This window comes from Lepidochelys olivacea, assembly GCF_965140295.1.
Source record: "Lepidochelys olivacea isolate rLepOli2 genome assembly, chromosome: 6".
NCBI lineage: Eukaryota > Metazoa > Chordata > Testudines > Cheloniidae > Lepidochelys > Lepidochelys olivacea.
This window is the reverse complement of record NC_140416.1, coordinates 85,601,401-85,624,397: the sequence shown is the minus strand read 5'-3', so window position 1 is coordinate 85,624,397 and position 22,997 is coordinate 85,601,401. Positions and strand designations below refer to the sequence as shown.

The window sequence follows — 22,997 nt, the reverse complement described above, 5'->3', positions numbered from 1 at the left end:
ACAGCAGATGTGTGGTGAAGAGGCTGAGAGATACAGAAAGCAAAAAGAATTTTGTAGTTAAAGCACTGACTGATACTGAACCCAGAGAAAATGGGTTTCATCCCTGACTCTGCTACAGTCACTGTTAGGCAAGTCCCTTAAACCAAAAGGTTCAGAGGTGGTCACTAACTGTTAGTTTTCTGGGTGCCCAACTTGAGACACCTACAGCTTGTTTTTCAGAGGTGCTGAGCACTCAACTCTAGTTGAAGCTGTGCCCTCCGAGTGTGTGAGGGGAGGAGTTTTTCCCTGACATCAGGGGAATCATGTAAGTATGGTTTCATTTTAGAAGGATATCAGATCAGGGATGTGAAAGGGGCATTGAATGGCTGAGGAAGATGGCATGAAGAGGATGAGTTTTGATGTAATTGGTTGTTCCATCAGGCCACAAACGAGGTGGTTGGTCGTGTCCCAAAGGCCACACAGAGCGAGATGGAGGCAGCTGTGACTTCATGCAAAAAAGCTTTTCGGAACTGGTCAGAGACATCTGTTCTGAGCCGCCAGCAAATCTTGCTGCGTTACCAGCAGCTCATCAAGGACAACCTGGTGAGACCCTTATTGCTGTCCTCAATGGTTGTCGCTGAGTGCATGCCAGTAGCCCAGGTTGGGCAGGCTTGAGTACTGTTTCCTGGGCTCATGGCGGGGCCGTGCTGCCTGGGTTTGTGAGCTGAATGGGAGTGGTATTCCTCGTGCCACAGGAGGGATGGTGTGGTGCTTTTTAGACCCTTGGGGGCAAACGGGGCAGTGTAGCCTGTGGATAGAGGTAAGGGCAGATGATTGTTTGCATTTTATCTTACACCAAGTGCTGTTCCAAGTTGTCTTGAGGTTTAATGGAGTCCGTGAAAGCAAAAGGGAGAAATAGCTGCAAGAGTTGTTCTCTCTAGGGCTTTGCAGTCTCCTGTTCTACGTCCCCAGATTGCTTGGCTGTGATGCCATAGGATTCAGACCGGCCCTACAATTCCAGTTGTCCTAATTAAAACATTCCCTTTCTGTAGGTTGTTGGCTTCACACGTACAGTGACTCATACTAAGAAGTAGCAAATTGGGTAGTGTTGGTCCGTTAGTTGTGGTATTTGGCTATCTGTGGAACAGCCTATTCTGCCACCACCTCCCACTTGTGCTGGTTGGCCCTTTTTTTCCACACTTTTTTTTTTTTTAATTTCCAGAAAGAAGTTGCCAAACTCATCACTTTGGAGCAAGGAAAGACCTTGGCTGATGCTGAGGGAGACGTATTCCGAGGCCTCCGTAAGCTGCTGGCTCCTCCCACTATAAGGGGGTTTCAGAAGCTATGGGCAGGATAAAAGTCCAATGAGCAACAGGAGCTCTAGAACACAAGAAAGTAGCCCCCTTCAGAGCCTTCACATGAGGGTAGAGGGATGGCCTTGTCTATACCTTAGAAGCTGCAGATGGAAAAGGTCCATTTTCCTTGCCCCATTTTAAAGTTGCAGCCCACTTTCTCTCCCTGCATGTTATACTGACTCCAAATGGCTTTTGATGGGTGGGTCTGTTCCGTGTGCAGAAATGGCTGAGATAAAGTCTCTGCTGGGATTGGTACCCCTGTGCTTCTTGCACTGGGAGTGTTTTGTTAACCTCACTCAGGGCTCCTGTCATGTGAACATTGAATGCACTGAGGAAAGAATCCATTTACTGTGCTTGGCGATGCAGGGAGTGTTCATGGTGCATGGGAGCTGCAGGTTTGGGGAAAGATGCAGGAAGAGAGAATTGCATTGTGGCATTGTAGAGAAGGCAGTTTTGAGGCTGAGTGGTAGGAGCTCACTCTTCGGCATATCACCCTTTCTGCTGCAGAGGTGGTTGAGCACGCCTGTAGCGTGACATCTCTCATGCTGGGAGAGACCCTGCCCTCCATCACTAAGGACATGGACACTTACACCTTTCGCCTGCCTTTGGGAGTGTGTGCAGGGATTGCACCATTCAATTTCCCAGCCATGATTCCTCTCTGGATGTTCCCCATGGCCATGGTTTGTGGAAACACCTTCTTGATGAAGCCATCAGAGCGTGTGCCAGGAGCACTTATGTTCCTTGCTAAGCTATTACAAGACACTGGTGCCCCTGATGGGACTCTGAACATCATCCATGGGCAACATGAAGGTAAACTCAGACTAGTCTGCTGATATGGCTACAGAGTGTGAGGGTGTGTTGGGGCACGTGTGCTTTGAGGGGAGGCATAGAGATGTTGGGGTTTCCACTGTTATGGACCAGCATGGTGTTTGGGGAAGGTGGGACAAGGGGGATCCAGGGAAGTGCAAGGCTGGTGCAGGACGATAGAGAAACCTTTAAAGAGAGAGGGTGGACAACATTTAAATCTGGATGTACATTCGATTCCTAGGATGGTCTTTTCAAAGTGTCCAAGTGACTTAGGAACACAAGTACCATTGACTTAGTGTATTTGTACTCCTAAGTCACTTAGGCACATCTGAAAATACCACCCTCGGCGCCTAAATATGGATTTAGGAGCCTAACTTTAAGCACCCAGTTTGACAGATTTTGGCTGGTTAAAAAGTAAGAAGGGTTCTGGCAGTTGTTGCGAATTACACCTGGTGGGACACGCACACCAGTGCTGCGAATTACACCTGGTGGGACACGCACAGTTCGAATCTAGGCTGAGGCACAGAAACAAAGTCCACAACTGCAGAGTTCCCAAAAGACACAAAGTTTATTACGCTCGAGCGTGGTGCCCCCCTGCTAGCCAGGAGGGGACCCTGAATACAGATTATACAAAGGTTATATACTTTTTAGCAAAGCATGTTGCCCTCATGCATCGGAAACCTTAGCCAATAAACAAACCCTTGTCTTATCTACCACCTATCCCTGCTTGGTGCATTCCTCGCGCTATACCAGTGTGTTAATTACACAGCATGGTCCTAAAGCCATGCATCAGTAACTTTTATTATCAGGATGGGAGGCCTCACATCAAGGCCAAGAGACAGGGAGTTAGAGACTAACAAAAACCAGATACTGGGAATCAAGGCAGGCTGGAGACAAGGAGGAGGATTTTCACAGGGATTCAGTATCTAAGGATCACTCCTCCTGGTGTATGATGTGCTAGCATTTAAACAATGGTGGGCCCCAAACCAAAATGGAGTCACATGTGCTAACTTTTCCTTAACCCAGTTCTGGAGCTGGAAGAACATCAAGATATAAAGGATAAGGAGTTCTGTGAACTCCAGTGTGAGGAAGGGACTGGAGTGGGAGAAGGTGGCTGGGATTCAAGTGCCAGAAGGGCAGAGGCCAAGGTGGGTGGAGGAGCTGGGATGTGAGTGCTGTGGGAACAGAGTGATGAGGATTGGGGAGCCAGGTAGGCGAACAGGGATAGGGGTTCAAGTACTGGAGAGTGAGCAGAGGGAGAGGGAATGGGCAGCAGTGGAATCCCTGGAATGGTGGTACACAGAGGGGCAGGAATGTGGGTGCTTGGGCTGTGGGTAGTAGAGGGATGGACATTGTGGGGATAGGGGTAGAAGGCCGGAAGGGACCATTTGATCAAAACGGTCCCTTCCGGCCTTGAACACTCTGGATAGGAGTGTTAGACAGCATATAATGAGCTATTTCCTTTTTGAAGCTGTGAATTTTATTTGTGACCATCCGGATATCAAGGCAATCAGCTTCGTGGGCTCCAATCAGGCTGGAGAGTACATCTATGAAAGAGGATCCCGGAACGGCAAGAGAGTCCAATCCAACATGGTAATGCACCTCAATGTAGCAGAGATTTCAGCCTACAGGCTGCTATTCCCTTGTATACATACTTAAGACCTTTTCCATTCAGCGTCTGGGACTGACTTGAATTTAGGCAGTTGGATGTGCTGAGAGAGATTAAGCTTCCCTTTCTACCAGGATGATAGCAGCTCAGTATCAGCTATAATATGAAGTTGTCACTGCGGAGCTGGAAGAAGGTGGGCCAGGTGTATTTAGCAGTTTGAGATTGTATACATGTCTTGTATTTTAGGGAGCCAAGAACCATGGTGTGGTGATGCCTGATGCCAATAAGGAGAACACCTTGAATCAGCTTGTTGGAGCTGCTTTTGGAGCAGCTGGCCAACGCTGCATGGCCCTGTCTACAGCCGTATTAGTGGGAGAGGCAAAGAAATGGCTTCCAGAACTGGTGGAGAGAGCCAAGAACCTGCGAGTTAATGCAGGTACAGATCTGTTTGGTAGCTTCAGATTAAGCACCTGGCTTGTGTGTGTTTGTGTATCTGGTACATTGCAGTGCGTGACTGTGTGGTCTTGGCTACGTGGGTTTGGTGCATGGAGGTGGGGCGTGGAAGACTGCCTGCTTGGAGGCTCTGTGGGTGTGTGACAGAGGTCTGGATTCAGCACCACATGGTTGGGGTGCTGGGGGGATCTGTTGTGAAGGAGGGCTTGACTGTGTTACTAGAACTCTAGTTTTACTTTCACAACATCAGGCAGTTTATAACTGTGGGTTTGGGGTTTTGTGTAAAAGGACTCAGCCCTGCCTTTAACGTAGCAACCCCGCTTATTACATTAACAGACTTTTATTCTAGGAACGTTCCCCTTTCTTTCAATTTGCATTTAGTAAAGCCCTTCAGGTGGAAACATCTCTCTTTCTGGGGGGACAAGTCAATCTGCTGTTGGATTTTGTAGTTGATGTAAACAACAAAGAAACAAACAAAGGTAGTTGGTGTAAAGATCTTTGCCATTCACATACATCTTTATTGAAAAATAATTGAAAATCTTGATACATAGATTACTTTGCATTTCTTGGATGTTCATTTTCCAGCTCCATTTATAGGCCTTGTACAATGTATTTCTAACTATGTGTGAATTAGGTTTTTCCATCATATTTTATTTTTAACTTTATCACACTATAGAGCTCTCTATTGAGTTATATTATGCCTGTAAAATACCTTAACATAAATACTCCCCCTCTTTCCTGCCAGCATAGATGCCTTCCCTCCACCCCATCTCCTATTTTTGAAGAGATACTTTTAAGAGGACCATCCTATTAATGAGACATCATTAACAGAAGCATTACAGTTATATTGAAATGAGTCTCTTGCTATTTAGGACTAGCTAACTAAAACTAAGACTTGCATCTTCTCCATTCTAGTTCTTAAATATGTTTGTGGCCCTCTGGCATACACTGAGTCTCCATTTGAGCAGCCAGTTAAAGGCGCATGTGCATTAAAAATTGATTTTTAAAAAAACCCATGAAATTATCTCAAATACATGGAGTACAGGGGAGTTTAAAAAGTCAAAAGACAGACTAAAAACAAAAAGGCTTCATGATATGTTTTAAATCTCATGGTTTCTGAGGCCAATTTCAGGATCCAACTCATGGTTTTTAATCTCTTGAGATTGGCAGTACTGCAGACTAACCAAACTCAGTTCCTCTTTGACTCCATTTTATGCTTGTTTTTAGCAGCTGTCATATGTAGCATATACAGGACAAGATGACCTTTTGTTACCTTTTCCCTTCTATGGTTCAAGAAGGCTTTTGCAAAATTTTCAAGAGCTTCAAAATTACAGAACTCAGCACAGCAACTGTCAGCTGTGTGTGTTTTGGGCGTGGGGACTTCTCTCTCTCTGTTTTGGAAGCCTGGGGCTTTTCTGTTGGTTTGGGGCTCCCCTATGGGTTTGGAGTTCAGGGCCTCTTGGCTCTGTGTGTTTGAGTTTTGTGTTCCTCGGCTACTTAATTTTAGAATTCTTGTATCTTTGCTGGGAAGGTAGTTGTTGGTTGTTCTCTTTGAAGATGAAACCATCACAATTCAAACCTTCCCCTGCTTCTGTACTTCAAAGGAGACCAACCAGGAGCAGATCTGGGGCCCTTGATCACCCCCCAGGCTAAGGAGCGAGTCTGCCACCTGATTGAGTGTGGAGTGAAGGAAGGAGCTGCCCTCCTTCTGGATGGACGAGACATCAAAGTGAAGGGTTATGAGAGAGGCAACTTTGTTGGACCAACCATCCTTGCTAAAGTCCAGGTGAGCTAGTCAATGAGCTGGTCACTGGATGCAGAGGAATAAAGTATATCATAGGTTCAGTGGAAAGGGTGGCACTTGTGGTCTTCCCAACACAGCTGGCAATGACCCAGTGGGCTTATCAGCCTTGATAGGCTAGATGGCAGACTGCTGGTTCAGTGTGTGCATTTAAGCACTTATGGATGTTGCATGTGTTAATTGGGCAGGGTAGAATGGTTAAGGTTCCAACCTCAGTATATCCTGAAATCTGGATGGGAGAGTGATAAGTGGTCTGTGACTGGACTGAGAGATGTATGCAGATGAAGCTGGGAAACTGGGAGGTAGGAAGGTAGAAGAGTGTGAATGGGGTGATGCAGACAATTAATTGCCAAACCTCCAGCTCCTACATAAGAAATTGGTGGTTTGGAATGACAGTGGGAGAGTTGTAGACAATGTGAGAGTGCAAGGGAGAGGGATGGCGGGTAGGGTGCAATGGGGTTGACTAGCAGGCAAGATGTGTGTCAAGTTGTAGTGATCTGGTCACCCAGGCTGGGAGGATGGAAAGCCAGGAGTTACAGAAACAGAAGCAAACCAGTCCTAATTGAATCTAGACCCCTTGATCAGCCCTCAATCCAAAGAGTAGATTTGTCACTTGACTGAGAGCAGGCAATGGATGTGATAGTTGGGTGTGACAGATGGCAGGGCATGGCATTGGGGTTGGTAGCCACTAGGACATGAGGGACAGTGGGGCATGCAAATTCAACAAGGACAAATGCAAAATACTTCACTTAGGAAGGAACAATCAGTTGCACACGTGCAAAATGGAAAATGACTGCCCTAGGAAGGAGTACTGCAGAAAGGGATTAGGGCGGGTCATAGTGGATCACAAGTTAAATGTGTGAACAGTTTTAAAAAAATTTGACCATAATTCTGGGATGTATTAGCAGGAATGTTGTAAGTAAGACATGAAAAGTAATTCTTCCACGCTACTCTGCGCTAATTAGGTCTCAACTGGAGTATTGTGTTCAGTTCTAGTTGCCACATTTCAGGAAAGATGTGGATAAATTGGAGAAAGTCTAGAGAAGAGCAACAAAAATTATTAAAGGTCTAGAAAACACGACCTATGAGGGAAAATTGAAAAAAATTGGTTTTGTTTAGTTTGGAGAAGTGAAGCCTGAGAGAGTGGACATAAGTTTTCAAGTACATAAAAGGTTGTTTCAAGGGGGAGGGATGGCCTAGGTAATACTTAGTCCTGCCATGAGTGCAGGGGACTGAACTAAATGATCTCTTGAGGTCCCTTCCAGTCCTACAATTCTGTGATTCTATGCAGGATGATGTTCAGTGAATTGAAGGATGGTGAGTGATGATGGGAATGCTCTGAGGGTTTGATTTGTGTGGGGGGTGGTCTCTGCTTTGGGGGTGTCTGTGGCATTTCCCTAACCTAAGTTTTGTTTTCTGCTGTTTCTGCCTTGGCAGCCAAGCATGACCTGCTATAAGGAGGAAATCTTTGGGCCAGTTCTCGTGGTTCTGGAAGCAGACACTCTTGATGAAGCAATTGAGATAGTGAACAGGAATCCCTATGGAAATGGAACTGCAATCTTCACCACCAATGGTGCCACCGCTAGGAAATACTCCCACTTGGTGGACGTGGGGCAGGTTTGTATCCATAGGATAATGTATAGAGTAGAATTATTCCCATCAGTGCTTGCCATGTAAATGAGACACCCATCTAGCCCTGGCTTCTGATTTCTGTCTTAAGGTGTAACATACTATTATCTCATATTTAAGGAAACTGGATCTAGTATCTTTCCAGGGAAGAGAAATATGAGGCTGTTCTGTTGTTGCTACAGTCTGGTACTTGTTTCTTCTATTAATGTGGTGTCTTTACTCTGATTTAGGTGGGTGTAAATGTTCCAATACCAGTGCCTCTGCCCATGTTCTCCTTCACTGGCTCTCGTGCTTCTTTCAGAGGAGACACCAATTTCTATGGCAAACAGGTAACTCATCAAACTAGGAAACATATTGTGTTTTTGCTGCTCTGTGAACCTAGTGCAGGAAGCCTGGTGGAGGTGAGGGAAGAGACCACCAGGTTGCATTAACAAGGTGGAGACTTGTGAATGGAGGGAGAATTGAGCAACGTGCTTTATTGCTGGGGCAGAGACCTCAGGATGGTGGGAAGGGCCGAGAAGCTATTGGCAGCTCCCGTGGTGGAAATCTTTGTACTCTGAGGGTATAGTGGGAAGCCTGCAGGAGTCCCAAGGCCAAATGTACAACCCTTGTTTCTCTCACTTCCTTCAGGGGGTGCAGTTCTATACACAGCTGAGGACCATCATCTCTCAGTGGAAAGAGGAAGATGCCACAGTTACCAAGCCTGCTGTAGTTATGCCAACCATGGGAAACTAACTAGCTTTTACAGGGGTACCATCCATGGTGCCCTTCACCTTCTGTGCTGCAGACATCTTCCAGCTGTGTCCTGACTGCTTCTATTCCCTATTTCCCTGGGAATAGAAAGCTCAGTTCTCCTTAAGACCTCTATTTCCAAACAAATCAGGGAGGCTCCTCATGTAACGCACAATCTAAGTTTTCTGATGCTCTCAGCAATTTTCAGCTAATTGAGCTCAGTTTCTCCCCAGAGGAAAAACTCTCCTTTAGTGACAGGTCAGATGACAAGCCTGGGCACAAGTTCTCTTTTTCCCCCCTCCCCCCCAACGAACCCTTCAAACTGAACTTGCACAGGCTCCATTTTCCACTATATCTGTCTTTAGTCCCACTGACTCGGTGCTGCAGCTTTCTCCACTTCCCTCTCTGGTCCAAGATTCTGATTCCACCTCACTCTGAGGAACTCTCCCTGTTGCAGAGAAGTGGCTTTTCCATTACGGGCAGGTAGTAAGTTTGAGTGTGTCTCTGAAGTTCTGGAGAGTTTAACCCCATACCCACTGAACAGTTTTGACAGGTCTGACACTTGGGAACTGGCTGCTTTAAGAGTTTTACAGGGAGGTCTACTGGGATGCTTGACTGAGGATCAAGGAGATTCCTGTGTGTAGAGTGAATCCTACCCTACCTTGCTCTGGTTGGAAACTTTGATCCCCATCATGTATGTATCCTGACAACTCCTGTTAGTTCTCAGCTCTGACTGTTAACTGAAACCACTTGCAGGGTGATGCTTATTATGATAGCAACTGTGTGCCTACGTTCCCTGTGACCATGGAAGCAGAAGCACATGTGTTATGTCCACTCCTGGCTGGTGGTGTTCAAGCCCTCTGAGACAGGATGGAATTGGCAGGAAGAAGGCATTACCTTCCTCAGAAGGCAACCAATCTCAGTCTTTTGGTTTCTCTTCCTGATTGTCATATGTCTATGCTGCTATTGCCCACTGCTTGATTCACTGTCACACCTGCACATGTGTGTGTGTGTGCATCTTTTAGTGACTGCAGGCCCTAATGCTAGTGACAGGTAAGGAGGTTCTGTTAGCCTATGTAATAAAGGTCTTTGCAACTGGAGGTCTGGGGTTCTATCCTCTGGGTGGGTGGGGAGGATTGGGTTTGAGTTGGTGACTCATGCAGCCATGGAGTAGTTAAGGAAAGGTCCTGGGATGGGGTAAGATTAAGGGGACTTTATGTTGGCTTCACTTGGAATCTGCTATAAGTGGCAGGGACTTACAGAAAGTTGCTTCGTGCACCTGAGGAAAATCATGCTATTAAACTGATTCTAATCATGAATCATTGGTCTAACTGAACAAACTGAATGTGAACACTATGTATCCTGCCTTCTGGTAAAGATGCCTTTTGTAACTGACAGCTGCCAGACTTCAATACAACTGCTGTGGTGCCATTAATATTTGTGTATTTTCTCTCAGGTTCCGTTATATCCTAGAGGGAAATGCTCATATTTCTGCAATTTGATTATGAATAAAAATTGCTAATGCATTTCTTCAATTAATGACCTTTTGGGGGGTTTTGTTTTGTTTTTTTTTTTAATAAGACCTTGTCTGGATATAATGTTGATTTGCCTCTTGGGGTCAACTGCGCCATTGATCCTGTTACTAAATCTGCTTGGATCCAAGTCACCACCTCCTTCTACACAGAGCTCACTGCTGCGAGGAAGACCGTTGCTGGTTCCACGTACATATCACTTCATTCCAAATGCTCTTTATCCTCATACAGAACATTTCCTCCAGAGCAGGAAGAGATCTTCATCAGAATGCAGTGACACACCTTTTGTGCCATCCAGCCTCTAGCCCAGATTCCAGTGGGCAGCTGGGGAAACCCTACCCACCTACATAAGTTGAGCTAGGGGAAGAATAAAAGATTTTTTTATTTTAGAAGACAAAACCTTAAACATGTATATAAAATTAATTTACAGTCCCCTTTCAGGCTGGTTTCAAATGAAAGCCAAACCAACACCACAATAAAATGGGGATATTAAAGATTTCACAGCTGTCACATCATTCCACTTACACAAGAGTCCCAGAAGAAAAGGTGCAGATGAGATGGTAACCATCATTAGCTTACATCTTGTTCAGTCAGAGTCTACAGCCACCTTACTCTGCTGTCTGTGACGTTACCATCTCAATATCTGGAAGGATTGCTTCATGAGGAGAGGGCTCTGATACTGGGACCTGCTGCGTGATGAAGGTCAGGCTAGGAGCAATGTTTTCAGTGCTGCAGAGGTAAAGATTGCAGATGAATCAGCAATAACATGCTGCTGTTCACCCATACATGGTGAGGAGGGAAGGGGTTAAACAGTAACCTCTAATAAGATGTAAGCCTTTTCCTTCAATTCTCCATTTTCTTCCCTTATCAATCAGGCTCCTCTCTTCTCCCACCCCATTCAGGCTCTTACCAAATCCTGTCAGCTCCTTCCTTTACAAACTCAAAATCCATCCTTTCCCATGCCAAGAACATCTTTGTTAACATCCAGGTTACCTCTTACGTTGAATACAGTAGAACCTCAAAGATATGATATGAACACCAGAGTTACAAACTGACCTGTCAGCCAGCTGCCATGTAGAACTGGAATTAAGCAATCAGGCAGCAGCAGAAACAAACCAAAAAAAAAAACCCCAAAACCCAGCAAATACTGTACTTTTCCTGTATTGCATCTTAAAGGTAAGCACCTCGGGCATACCTGTCCCCACCACTTACTTGCCACAAGGGGGGCAGCCACTTACAGGTAGGAGGTGAAGATGCTGAGGTTCACAGGCACAGCTATGAGCCCCTGAGTAGGCAGAACAGGAGCAGCTCCCTGCTTTCCTGTGAGCCAAGGGTGCTGTCCTTTCCTACTCCCTCTAAGCTTGCAAGCTCAGTCCAAGCCCAGAAAGCAGCAAACCAAGCTGTTGCTGGAACCTGGCCTGGAGTGCAAGCTGCTGGAGCCCGAGCTCCTGCCTGCTTGCTGCGCTTTAGAGGAGCAGCTCAGTTTTAAAGGGCCACAGCCAGCACTGCGTGCCTATTGATGCAGAAGTGCCCCAGGGTGCCACACTCATCACCCTTGCAGCCAGGGGGCTAGAACCAGCTCTCTGTCCCCACTCGCCAGGCAGCCACTTACAGGTAGGAGGTGAAGACTGCGATTTGCAGGCACTGCTGTGCGCCCCCACTCCAAGCAGTCCACCCTGCGGAACCATCCCATAACATCTTGTTCAGAGTTATGAACATTTCAGAGTTACGAACAACCTCCATTTGTGAGGTGTCTGCAACGCTTGAGATTCTACTGTAGGGCAACTGCATATCTCACTTTTTCCAACCTGCTGCTCTACACCAAATGCCATCTCTAAAATCCTCACTTGCATTCAAGGGAATCTGTTTAAATGTTTTTAAAGGTAGACATTTTTTAAATTAAAAAGGAAATAGGTGAAGGTTTTAAACAAAATCACAGAGGAAAAATAGAAGTTAAAAAAAAAAACAAAATTAATTTTGTCAGATCAAATTGAGCCTAGCATTGACTCATGTATTTGCCTTACCTTATTGCTATTGCCCTGACTCTGTCTTTTCTTAACCTCCATTTTAAACTCGAGCTACTCATTGTTTTTCTATCTGTTTGTACAGTGCCAGGCACAAAGGGCCTCATTTCTGAATGAGGCATCTAGGTGCTATTGCAATATAAACAATAAATGCACTGATCTCTTTTTGCTATTTTTTTTTACCTTCCACATCCTGTGTAAGATTCTCCTCCAATCCTCCACCTGTACTCCTGCTTTCATCCCTATTCTTTTTATTATTTGAATTACAGTTGTGCTTAAAGGCCCCCCTGCTTGGGGCCCCAATGTGCTGGGGGTTTCACAAAAGTAGTAAAGAGATAGTCTCTGCCCCAGAGGAGTGTACAATCATGGTTAAATGACAACATTCAGCAGGTTGATGAAACAACTGGCTGGGGAAGGAGAAGTGTTGCTGCCTATACTCCTGCCAAGTCACCTTCTTAACTGGCTCATTTGCTGATTCCTACTTTCTTCTTTGTGTCCTCTCCCATGCCAGTCCTCACACTTGGGACTCATGCCCCTCTTTATGCCAAAGAGCCACGCGGTCTCCTTGCAAAGTGCTAGGGGTCTTGCCCTAAAGGAGATAAGTCAGTGCTCCTATTTGTGAATTTTATCTGGTTATCTTGTGTATGCCAATATTAGAGTGTAAGTTCCAGGGGACAGTGTGTGCTACCTCCACAACATGTGGCACACTTGCAGCAGTTAGTGACAATGCACCATACACCCACACTCCTCAGAGCTTATGCCATATGATGTTATATACCCCATGCCTTGGAGAATAACAATTCAGCTAGGTGTGTGGTTGTATCAGAGTCTGCACCTATGAACAACCAGGCTCCAGGCGTAAATAGGACTGATTCCTATCTCTGCTATCCAGGCAGTGATAGCTGAACTGAGGAAGAGAGAGGAAGATAGAATATTAGAGAGATAGGGTGTCTATATTTAAATAAGACACCTGCCATGAGGTGCTTTCACCAAGATAGCAGGCACAGTGGGACTAAAGTGTCATTCAAACCAGGCAGAAGATTGAAACCCATCCCATCACGCACAGACTAGGCATCTGTAACCTCCAGCCTTGCTAGCTGCTATTCATTATATATGTAGGAACAAGTTCACACACTTTGAAAAAGCATTAACTGGTACTGATCACAGAAATCCATCTGTTTAGCAGCACAGGTCACTGAACACTTAATCTTGGGATTCCACTCTCTTCAATAGCTCTCTCCTGAATGGAGAATCTAGCTCAAGGCCTTTCTACTGATATTCAAAGCTCTCGGTGCTAACTGAGTAATTGCCTCTCCCTGTGCAAACATGACCTCTTACAACAACTATGTTGTCCAAGAATAATGAAGCTGTTGACTAGGGGAAGCTTCTGAGTGCAGGAGACATAATGGAGCTGCTGGACCTAGATGCTGGAACTCACAAACAGAAGAGATAGGAATGACTATAGACTACACATTCAGAACTAAAAGCAAAATTAATCTTTTCAATTTAAATTTCCCTCAAACATGTCTTCACGTGCACACACACCAGCATAAACAAGCAAACAAGAACCTTCATACTAAGCAAAGTATTTCTCTTTCATGCTGGGACAGATGGAAGGGAAAGATGACTATATTTGTTTTTAAATATGTCGGAGGTGCTTGGGTGTTGTGTTAATGGAGGCTGCAGAAGTACCTAGGCAGAGTGCTATAAAAATGTACTATCTTACCTAGCTTTGTTTCTTTCTTCAGAAGTAGGAGTAACAGCAGCTGGAGCTGAAGGGATCAAAACATGTTTGCGTTTCCTGTGAGAAGGAAACAAAGGCAGGAGAAATATGGATTAAGTGTAACGTGTACTAAGAGGCTTCTCTCTATGCCATACCTATCTCTCTTCCTCACTACCTCAGCGAAGATGAATAGCAGCAGGAAGTGCTAGTCTGGTGCTAGGTGTGCTTTAATTTAATCTAGACAATGGAACTTGTGTTTTGCTGCTGAAGTCCTCCTGCTACAGTAAGGAGTGATTGAGAGAGACACAGAAATGCAGAGTTCAGGGGTTACAGCAAGTTTCTGCTCTGCCGCTCAGTTCTAACTACAGGCATACAGGGGATGGCTGTTCAACTCTTTATTTGTAGAGCCTAGATTATCCCCCCGCCTATTTAGCCACTCTGGACATTAATTCAATTTCTAACTTAAGTGACCATGACTCAGTGATTAGCTCATCAAGTCCATTCCCCTTCTGATTCACAGGGAACAAACAGATTCCCCTAGCAGATGATATATCTAATATTAAGCTTATCTTAGTCGAAAACAACAGAAAATGAAGTTTAAATGTCAGATTTTGGTCTTCCAATTCCAGTTTGTGGGCAAAGCATGAAAAGTGAGTAGAACATAGTGTTTTCCCTACATGAAATATGTTAATTGGACATGACCCTACAAAACTCTGCTATATGTAAGATTATTAAAAGTGAACACATTTCTAATATAGCATCCAACTGTATTCCTACTAATGCTGTTTGTTGGGGCTTTTTTTGTCATGAGTTTCCCTTTCAGTTTGGACAATGAAATGGGATTGATCAGTGTCACTTTTTAGTTACCATGCACACACAGGAATATTTTTATATATTTTATATAGTTATATGTTTTTAATCTCTACTGTAAAAACAAAACAAAATTGTCAAAACTTCCATGAATGTAACACTAAGGCTGAGAATTTCAACAAACACACTCAGAGTGTAAGAGTTACTATTCCCACCTCAACCTTTACACTCCCTCATTGCACATATAGCATTTTAGATTAGTATTTGAGATCTCCTGTATATTTTTTAATACATGCAAGCATAGTTTACGTTGCTTAACCTTTCAGTTTCCAGTTTGTGAATCAAGTTTTCAAAGAGGCTTCTAAAACTATGTTCACAAATTCTGCATGCACATAGCAACATGAGCTATATTGTGAGTACAATTTTAATGGCCAGTTTGTGAAAATTTCAACACAGTTTTAACTTTTTTATGATTGGTCAAATTGCTTTGTCTGTGGCAAAGATAAAGACAGATTTCATTCTGTGTATGGGACACTTCTGTCATTAACTGGACAAATTATCTCTTTATGTTCACTTGCTAAAGATAAGCAGGAATCAGTTAAGAACTGTGAATAAAATTAATCCCATTTCATTGGTCTAGAACAGAGATCGGCAACTTTTGGCATGCAGCCCATCAGGGAAATCCGCTGGCAGGCCAGGATGGTTTGTTTACTTGCAGCATCCACAGGTTCGGCTGATTGCAGCTCCCACTGGCCACAGTTCACCGTTCCACGCCAATGGGAGCTGCGGGAAGTGGCGTAGGCCAAGGGATGTGCTGGCCGCCGCTTCCCACAGCCCCCATTGGCCTGAAACGGCAAACCGCAGCCAGTGGGATCTGCGATCGGCCGAACCTGCGGATGCTGCAGGTAAATAAACCGTCCCGGCCTGCCAGCGGATTTCTCTGATGGGCCTCATGCCAAAGGTTACTGATCCCCGGTCTAGATTCTAGCACCACTTTCTGTCCCCTTCACTACTACAGCTAACTTTTCTTCCTCTTCAGAGGTATCCAGAACTACACATGAAGACCTAGTAGCTCAACCTAGAATCAGACTAAAATTAGCTAAAATTCCGTTCTCCAAATTGAGCTGGAATATCTTTCCCTCAGCCTGCACAATTACTGCTCAGAACAGGTTCAGCATTAGCTCCAGAATGGGGGAATCCAAGCAATCACCCTGGATTCCACAACAGGAAGACCTCTGTGTCCATTTACTACCATAGAAACAGAGCATTACCGTCGCTCCAGGCCATTCATTCTTGCAAAGAGTAACCTCAGAACACATTCCTTCTGCTCCCATGTCAACTGGCCAATATCAACCTTCCCTTGCTGGATATTTGTCCTGCAAAACATCAGAGAGCAGATCAATGTATTAGAAGAATAAGACCAAACAAAACTCTTACCATCCAGCATAAAATCTCCCTTTTTCTGAACAGAGAAAACACAGAAAGGATTTTCAATCATAGCTCTGAATTTCCTACGTTTCACTCAGCTGGTCAATGATATGTAAGCAAAAAAGAACCCTGCATTGGCAGGAGATGGACTATACACCTTGATCAATCTTCCCCACCTCTTTAAATTCCACAGGTTTTAATCAAGAATAAAATACAGAGCTTTTATCTCTAAGAAAGGCCACATGTAGTCTGCACAAAATTGTACCTAAATTCTATGGCAAATTACGTAGATTCTGCTGCAGTCTGATGGACATTCTGGAAATTTTGTGGCATCTTCAGATAAATTTCAAAATCCGAGGCTTTTATTGAATTAAATTTAAAAAGGTATAAAACAATCAGTACAGTAGCTCCTGTGTTATTGATTTTGACATTTATTTTATACAGTTGCCCCTTTTTCAGTTTTCATTGTGCCACAGATTTTTGTATTGACAATGAAGAACTGCATTTGAGAAGATATCAAGGGAGGTGTGCAACTGAGGCTTTTGGTTCACAGGGAGGCAAGGGAGACAGAGGTTGCAAGAAAAGCACATTAAAATGATCAGCAACTAAATAAATAACAGTGTTGGCATTTAATTGTCATTTTTAGGATTCAGTGTTAACGTTGTCCCTTCTATTGTTTTCTGCCAGGTCTGCAGCAGCAGTCAGTCCTGAAGTTCCCTACTCTGAACAGTTGGGTCTGCAGCCTCCCCTCCAATGCTGAACTTCTTTCCTCCCCTCCCATCACAGCAGCCTCCACAGACATTACTAATCTGGGTATTGTTACTACACAGGGATTTTTAAGATTTAGGTTTCATTTCTATGAGCCAGGGAGATGGACACTAAATATCTGCTGTTTAATTACATGTACCATTTCTCTGCCTCCTGCAGGTCCTTGTACACACTATTTGTGCTGTGAGCGTTGCTGTTAAACGTTCTGATTTTGGGGTACTCTTCCTTCCCTGCAAATGCCTCCATCATTTTCTTCTGATAGGCAGCTTGGGCCACCTGCTTGTAGCACTTCCTGCTGGACACAATCTCACGCTTCACCTGTTCCAGAGCTTCTAGGAAGAAACTTTCCACCTCACTCCTCTCATCCAGGATGTTCTTGGCCAGTTTCTTCACTCGATTCATCTCCCGGTCCTTCATCTCCAGCAGCTGCTGCAGCTTGTTGATCTCTACCATGCCTGCCTGGTTTTGAACTAAAGCCTGATGCCGTGTCTTCTGAATTTCTGTTTCAAATTCTTGGGTCATGTGACCTAGTGCCACCTCCAGTCTCTCTACCTTGTGCTGAAGTGCTTTTATCTGTGCTTTTTGCAGAGTGACTTGCCGGACCTTTTCCTGAACCAAATTCTCATTGGTTTCCTAAAGGACAAGAGAAAATTATTTAGACTCTTATCTTGGTCACCCTGAACCTCAGAACTCTTTCAACAATAACAGCACATGGGTTACATCAGACTGATAGATACTCCGGCACTTCCATGCTGGAAAGCAAGTAGTAATCTGGGTCAGGGCTCTGCCTGCAAGAGAAGCAAGTTGAAGAGTGTCTGATCTGCACACTCCCCATTGTACACACTGAACTCTTCTTAGAGGGGCACCATAGGAAACGTTTTCTATTTTCTCCTTCACAATTAAAAGGACAGAATAAGAGCCTCATGTCTCTTAAGATAGCTCCAAAATCCAGCAGATTGAGGATGGGTCTGACTGGAAAGGCGCTAGTCCCAAAGAACTTGCATCTGTATCCAGAATTTGGATTTCAAGGGCCCCTTCCTAGGGAAGAATGAAATAGAATAGAAATCAGAGCAGGAACCTTTTCCTGCAGAAGAAAAGTTTTGTCCTCTTCTAGCTGCTTCTTGATTTTTTTTAGCTCCTGTGCCTCCTTCAGGTGATAAGCAAGAGCCTCCTGAAGACGAACATTCTCCTTAAACACTGCTCTCCCAGTGCTGTCTAACTGCCTGGAGAAGGCGAAACAAAACACAAGAGGTGACATCACAGCCTTTTGGGTCTTCCTATATTAAAATCAGTACTCTAATTTCAGAGAAAGAATTTGTTTATAGGGCTGCAACTGAGACAGCTTTGCTTCCAGCACCAGAGGTGGTCCAGAAGAGGGGGGATCATGGAAGCGTCACAGAGACAGTATCTGGACTGGAGCCGAAATGAGTTTTATGGTAGAGATGACCGGATGGTGATGGGGCCTGCATTTAAATTGTGAAAGTAATATAGATGCAGCCAAAGGCCCTTACACATTTTCCCACAAAGAGTCCCTGCTGTATACAGTAGTGTTGGCTGCCTGGCAGTTATCTGTAAGACCAAGAGTTACAGTGGCTTTCTGACTCCTCATTGTAACTGGGGAATAGATAACGCAAATGGCTTACACAATGGCCTCATGGTGGGCTCTCTCTGCCAGCATTACTATCTTCTTCTCAGCCTCTCTTTCTAGTAGTTGCTGAAGGGGAGAAAAAGCTGCTTAAATACAGACTGAGACTATGTGGTACTAAAGACAAAATCAGACACAAAGCATTTTTCTAAAATCACATACATGGGATTAAACTGGCCACTGATACAACCCTGTATCTTAGAGGAAGAGAGGGAGTGAGCAGTGACATGGAGCCCTTGGGGACACTGAAACCACCTCCCTGTGGGAGTGGGGACTAAGTAGTGATATGGCCCCTCAGGGATCCTGATGCCCTTGTGACTTTTCCTGGAAAGCTGTACCCAATTGCCACATCATCTTATTGTATTTTTTTACAAGCACTGATGATTATAAAATGTTCATCAAATAACAGCCAAAGCAACTCAAACCTTGGTCAATAGGGAAAGTCACATTGTTCTAATATGGGATTCCTAAATCCTTTGTAAGGCACTGTACCTTTTCTTCAATGAACCTGTTCTCCAGCCTTCCAAGAGTCTCCTGATGTTCCCTGTTTGAGATTCTCATATTCTCTTTTATCTATGATTTAAAAATATCCTTTTAACAATGGTGCTGTATTTCAGCCTTGTAGATAAACATGTAGATGAAACTCTCTGGAGAGGCATCTCCCAGTTTTTGTCTTGTACTTCTCAGGACCTTATCAGCTCCTTGCATAATCTCTGCCTCTTCTCTACTTCTCTTTAGTCACGTTACACTTTCCTTCTCTTTCATAGTTTACCAGCTGTCCTATTTTTAAATCATTGTCAAGCTTCATTAGCATACTTTCCACTAGTTTGTTAATAAATATATAGAACACGGTACAGGCCCTTGTAAAACTCTCCCCAGTCTCACACAGCTAGTTACATTCTTTCTACTCATTCAGTCATCTGTGCTATCTAAAATCCTGTGCCCCAATTTCTTTGAGAAAATTCTGCAGAAAGGTGTATTTCATACCTTACTTCTAAAAATTTATTTATTATTTGTATTGTGGCACCAAAGAGGTTCCAATCATGGATCAGGGCTCCATTGTGCAAGGCCCTATATAGACACATAGCAAATGATAGTCTCTGCCCTAAATAATTTACAATCTAAGTGACTTACTTGTGTCAAGAGATAAGACAATCACTGCATTCCACCTGCCTATTGAACTGGGTATTGAGAAATCATGTTATATCATTTATAAACCCTATGGTACGTATAGCCCAAATACTAGATCTTCTGTACATATTCTTAAAGGAGGTGTAAGCCCCTTCTGGTATATAAATTGACTGGATCCCAAGCCCTGCAATCCTGGCCTCGTGCAGAAGGGTATGAGTCAAATGTTTGCAATCCAAACTCACTTCTGTAAACTGCTTTGAGATCTATGGATAAAAATCACTACAAGTACTAGATGCTTTATTATAGGGCTTGGATTTGGCCTTATATTTTTCTCAAGACATTTGCAGATTGACCATTTGTTGCATTTGTCCTCAGTACTGAGCCTAGAATAGACCTTTTAGAAGCAATCTGTCCATTTTTTGTGCTGGGGCAGCAGCAATTGAAGAAGCCACCATCTGGCTGAAGTTGGAAATTATTCCTGTACTAACCAGCCAAGTTCAAAAAACATGCAGATTCTTTTTAGGTCAAATAGTGCTGACTTTATATGGTCCCCCGCAAACTATATTCTAGTTCAGGAACATATAAGTCTGACCAATATAGTGCTTTCTACACTCACAGTAAGCCCTGGTTGCAGTAAACAGTCTAATAAATCAGCCAGGTGCATCTGATATTCTTTCCATATGAGTCACTCACCCTGCCATAAAGGTAGCAGTATCACTTCTCCTATAAATCATTACAGACAAAGTCCTGTGGAGCATGTAGTTAGTACAAGTACAGGTTACCATGTCAAATTATCAGTTTTAAATTAGATTGTGTTAGTATTGCTTTCAGGCCACTAAAACATCCAAAATTAACACTTATGACAAACTTACATCTTCCAGTTCCTTCTCCATATGTGCTTTCTTCTTGCGAAATTCTTTTACTGTTTTCAGTTCCAACTGAATTAAGCCAATTTCTCTTGCTTTTTTGCTGAATTTCTCCTCCAGATCTTTCAACTGCGCAGAATAATGTTCTGCCTGCAAATCAGAAATTCTAATCAAGAAGGGAACAAGTCACAACCATTCAACAATATCACTGCAGGAAATGTACAGCCAAGAAAAATTAAGAACCTTGATGTGCAGAATTTTAAAAAGTCACTAAATTAATGAGACTTATCACTAGAAGGAAAAGCAACAAGTTGGGCAGAATCAAACTACCAGCAAAAGAGGAGGCCTAGAAAGAAATGTTATGTTTAGAACTATCTTTTAATAATATGTCAATACCCAGGCTGTTCTGTTCCTTGTTATTTTTAGGGATGGATGGGCAAGAGGTCCTTGAAGAGCCTACCTCATGCAATTTATTGCTTAAGGGTGGGGAATAGCAGACTTCTGTAGTCTGCAAATTGGACATGTTTCTGTTGTATCTCTGCCCACACCTTATCTATAGGTATTATTGTTGGTATCTGAGATAGCAAACCACACTCACAGCTAGAAAGGCCTTGTATAGTCCCCACCCCACTTTTCTTTTGCAGGTTTTTTTCTCATGCCAGGGGTTTACCTCAAAACCTTTACTGCATATCAACTCTTTCTAACTTGCTCATCTTACTAGAACCAAAACGACTGCTCAGTCTGCTGTGAAGGCCTCGTTCTGAGGGAAAAGAGAAAAGTTCACTTACCACTTTCTCATTCTCTTCTTGGGCCTGCTGCTTCAAATCTGCCAGCTGTTGCTTCAGTTTTGCAATCTGCACAAGATGAAAATAGAGAAACCATCATTGGGGGAAAACTCTCCCCCATTTGTTTACCCCGCCTCAAGCTTCTTTATGGGATCACATCAAGAAAGCTACAGAAACACATAAAATGCCTCTCATTTATAAGATTTAAGTGGGGACTATGGGGAGGCAGTGTAGGGCTGTGTACACTGATTCTGTGTTGGCAGAATTCCTCATAGGCCACTGCAGTCCCCATTATGCCACTACAGCAGCATATGGCGCCACAATGGGACTCCAGAATCAGTCCCCCGCTTCTTGTACTGTAGGTTTGGAGTTGAGGCTCTTAGACCTGCCCACTCTCTCTTACTGAAGGAACAGTTATAAGTGTCAACAGGGGATCATTGTGGCTGATATTGGAGAAACTCAGAACAATGTTACACAGATGTAAAAACACTCCTGTGCATCTAGCTTTGACTTCACATATTTAAAAAATGGTCTGCAGGTGTCAGAAGGGGCTGATTATTGCTGGTCCTGCCAAAGATGGTCTAATGCAGAGAAGATAACTCATTAACACAGTACAACTGCTTTAATATTTGGGCAACTCTGGATCCAGTTACACTTTCACTAGGAAACTTGTCCATATTTCCAAACTAGAAAATTGCAGCTTGCTCCAGTGAAAATGATCCATTGAAAACTGCAAAGATGCACATCATCCACACCAAACACCCAGTTTTGGATGTGCTCAGCTCACCCTGTCTGATTACAGCATCCGCCAAAAGCATAGTGGGACTGGCAGATTGTTGCACCTTTCCCACAATGACTGTCAGAGCTGCCTGGAGCATGTGCAGAATATCTATGGTATATAGAAGATGATACTACCTGTGAGCTATTTTTGATTTGTTCCATCAGCTGCTTCAAAAGGTTCTGTGCTGCATTAGGAGCTGCATGTGCACCATGAGCAGCAGGTCCTATGGTCACCTCACATTTGCTGATGACATTGTGGAGAGTCTGCATCTCCCTCTGAACCTGCTGTCAAGACATCCATGGGCCTGAAGGCTGCTACACACTGCCACCTGTGGTGTGGATGCTCAAAGGGGTGCAGGGAGTGGTGGACAGGTTTCTTGGTTCTCTGCACATACCTGCTCTTCTTTCTCCACATCCTGTTTCTTGAGAAAGCTGATCACCTCAACTGTGTCCTTCTCCAGACGGTGCTGCTGCCATGCCAGCTCCTCATTGTTCCTGGCCAGCACACGTGCAGCCTTCCGATACTCGGCCCGGGAGATCTCAGTCACCTGTAGCCGAGCTTCCCATAGCGCTGCATTGGCCTTGGCCCGCTCAGCCTCAGACTCCTTATCTACCTTCGACTCAGCCTTGGCCCCCTTCTTCGCCCTGTGAGGAAAAGCTGAGGCACGTGGGTACGAGGCCCCTGGAACTCCCATCCTGCTGGGACCCCATGGCCAAGGACTCTCCCTGCACTCTCCTCCCTCTGCCCTCCCCATCCCCACTGCCTGGTTACCTGCCTCATTATCTCCCTATTCCCCCACCCCTCCCCTCTCTCTCCCCTCCCCCTCTCCCTCTCTGCTCTCTCACTTCCGCCGTTACCCTGGTTACCTGCCCCCTCATCTCTCCACTTCCCTCGCTAGCCAGTTACCTCCCGCGCTTCGCGCCTTTCCCCTTTCGCATCGTGGCCCCGGCGGGGACTTGCGGCCGGCGGTTCGCAGCACGGATCCGTCTCTTTAGAATCTTTGTGACAAGCGCTCGCGGCGACCTGTTGCTATGGAGACTAGAAGGCGGGGACTAGTGACGAGATAAGTATGCGACCGTGATACTGACGTGACACGCGGCACCGGCGAGATGTGGGGTCCCGAGCGCACCGGCGAGGCG

At 44.5% G+C, this 22,997-nt stretch overlaps 3 protein-coding genes across 5 annotated transcripts in view; 2 read left to right on the top strand and 1 right to left on the bottom strand.

Moving 5' to 3' along the window:
* The window catches only part of ALDH6A1 (aldehyde dehydrogenase 6 family member A1), a 16,726-nt gene extending 6,826 nt beyond the window's left edge, over positions 1 to 9,900 (top strand). The window contains exons 4-12 of the mRNA XM_084631314.1: positions 421 to 582; positions 1,202 to 1,280; positions 1,842 to 2,144; positions 3,613 to 3,734; positions 3,997 to 4,186; positions 5,808 to 5,989; positions 7,442 to 7,621; positions 7,864 to 7,962; positions 8,264 to 9,900. Of these exons, the coding sequence (XP_084487440.1) occupies positions 421 to 582; positions 1,202 to 1,280; positions 1,842 to 2,144; positions 3,613 to 3,734; positions 3,997 to 4,186; positions 5,808 to 5,989; positions 7,442 to 7,621; positions 7,864 to 7,962; positions 8,264 to 8,368 (1,422 nt within the window). The 3' untranslated portion in view covers positions 8,369 to 9,900. The remainder of the gene's footprint in view (positions 1 to 420; positions 583 to 1,201; positions 1,281 to 1,841; positions 2,145 to 3,612; positions 3,735 to 3,996; positions 4,187 to 5,807; positions 5,990 to 7,441; positions 7,622 to 7,863; positions 7,963 to 8,263) is intronic.
* Positions 9,724 to 22,896, bottom strand: BBOF1 (basal body orientation factor 1). 2 transcript variants are annotated; one of them, XR_014712083.1, is made up of 12 exons: positions 22,765 to 22,896; positions 22,253 to 22,502; positions 21,081 to 21,146; positions 20,299 to 20,442; positions 18,788 to 18,868; positions 18,294 to 18,364; positions 17,729 to 17,873; positions 16,790 to 17,283; positions 15,726 to 15,830; positions 13,648 to 13,722; positions 10,423 to 10,626; positions 9,724 to 10,254 (listed from the first exon to the last, which is right to left on the bottom strand). XR_014712083.1 is itself a non-coding variant. In XM_084631315.1 (11 exons), the coding sequence occupies exons 1-11, from the start codon at positions 22,794 to 22,796 to the stop codon at positions 10,506 to 10,508; spliced, it is 1,584 nt and encodes a 527-aa protein (XP_084487441.1). In that variant the 5' UTR covers positions 22,797 to 22,896; the 3' UTR covers positions 10,262 to 10,505. The 2 variants fall into 2 exon arrangements, 1 of the variants encoding a protein (XP_084487441.1); XM_084631315.1 differs by lacking the exon at positions 9,724 to 10,254 and having other exon boundaries at positions 10,262 to 10,626.
* The window catches only part of ENTPD5 (ectonucleoside triphosphate diphosphohydrolase 5 (inactive)), a 38,601-nt gene continuing 38,487 nt past the window's right edge, over positions 22,884 to 22,997 (top strand). Inside the window, exon 1 of one of the 2 annotated variants that reach the window (XM_084631318.1) lies at positions 22,884 to 22,997. The gene's annotated coding sequence lies outside the window, so the exon portion shown is untranslated. The other variant, XM_084631320.1, reaches the window with a different exon arrangement.

Coding starts and splice junctions, on each gene's coding strand:
- BBOF1 (XM_084631315.1), bottom strand. CDS start 22,796: ATGCGAAAGGGGAAAGGCGCGAAGCGCGGGAG. Junction 18,365..18,787: donor ACAGGTTCATTGAAGAAAAG/GTACAGTGCCTT, acceptor TCTCCCCTTCAG/CAACTACTAGAAAGAGAGGC. Junction 17,284..17,728: donor CTTTTCTTCTGCAGGAAAAG/GTTCCTGCTCTG, acceptor CTTGTCCTTTAG/GAAACCAATGAGAATTTGGT.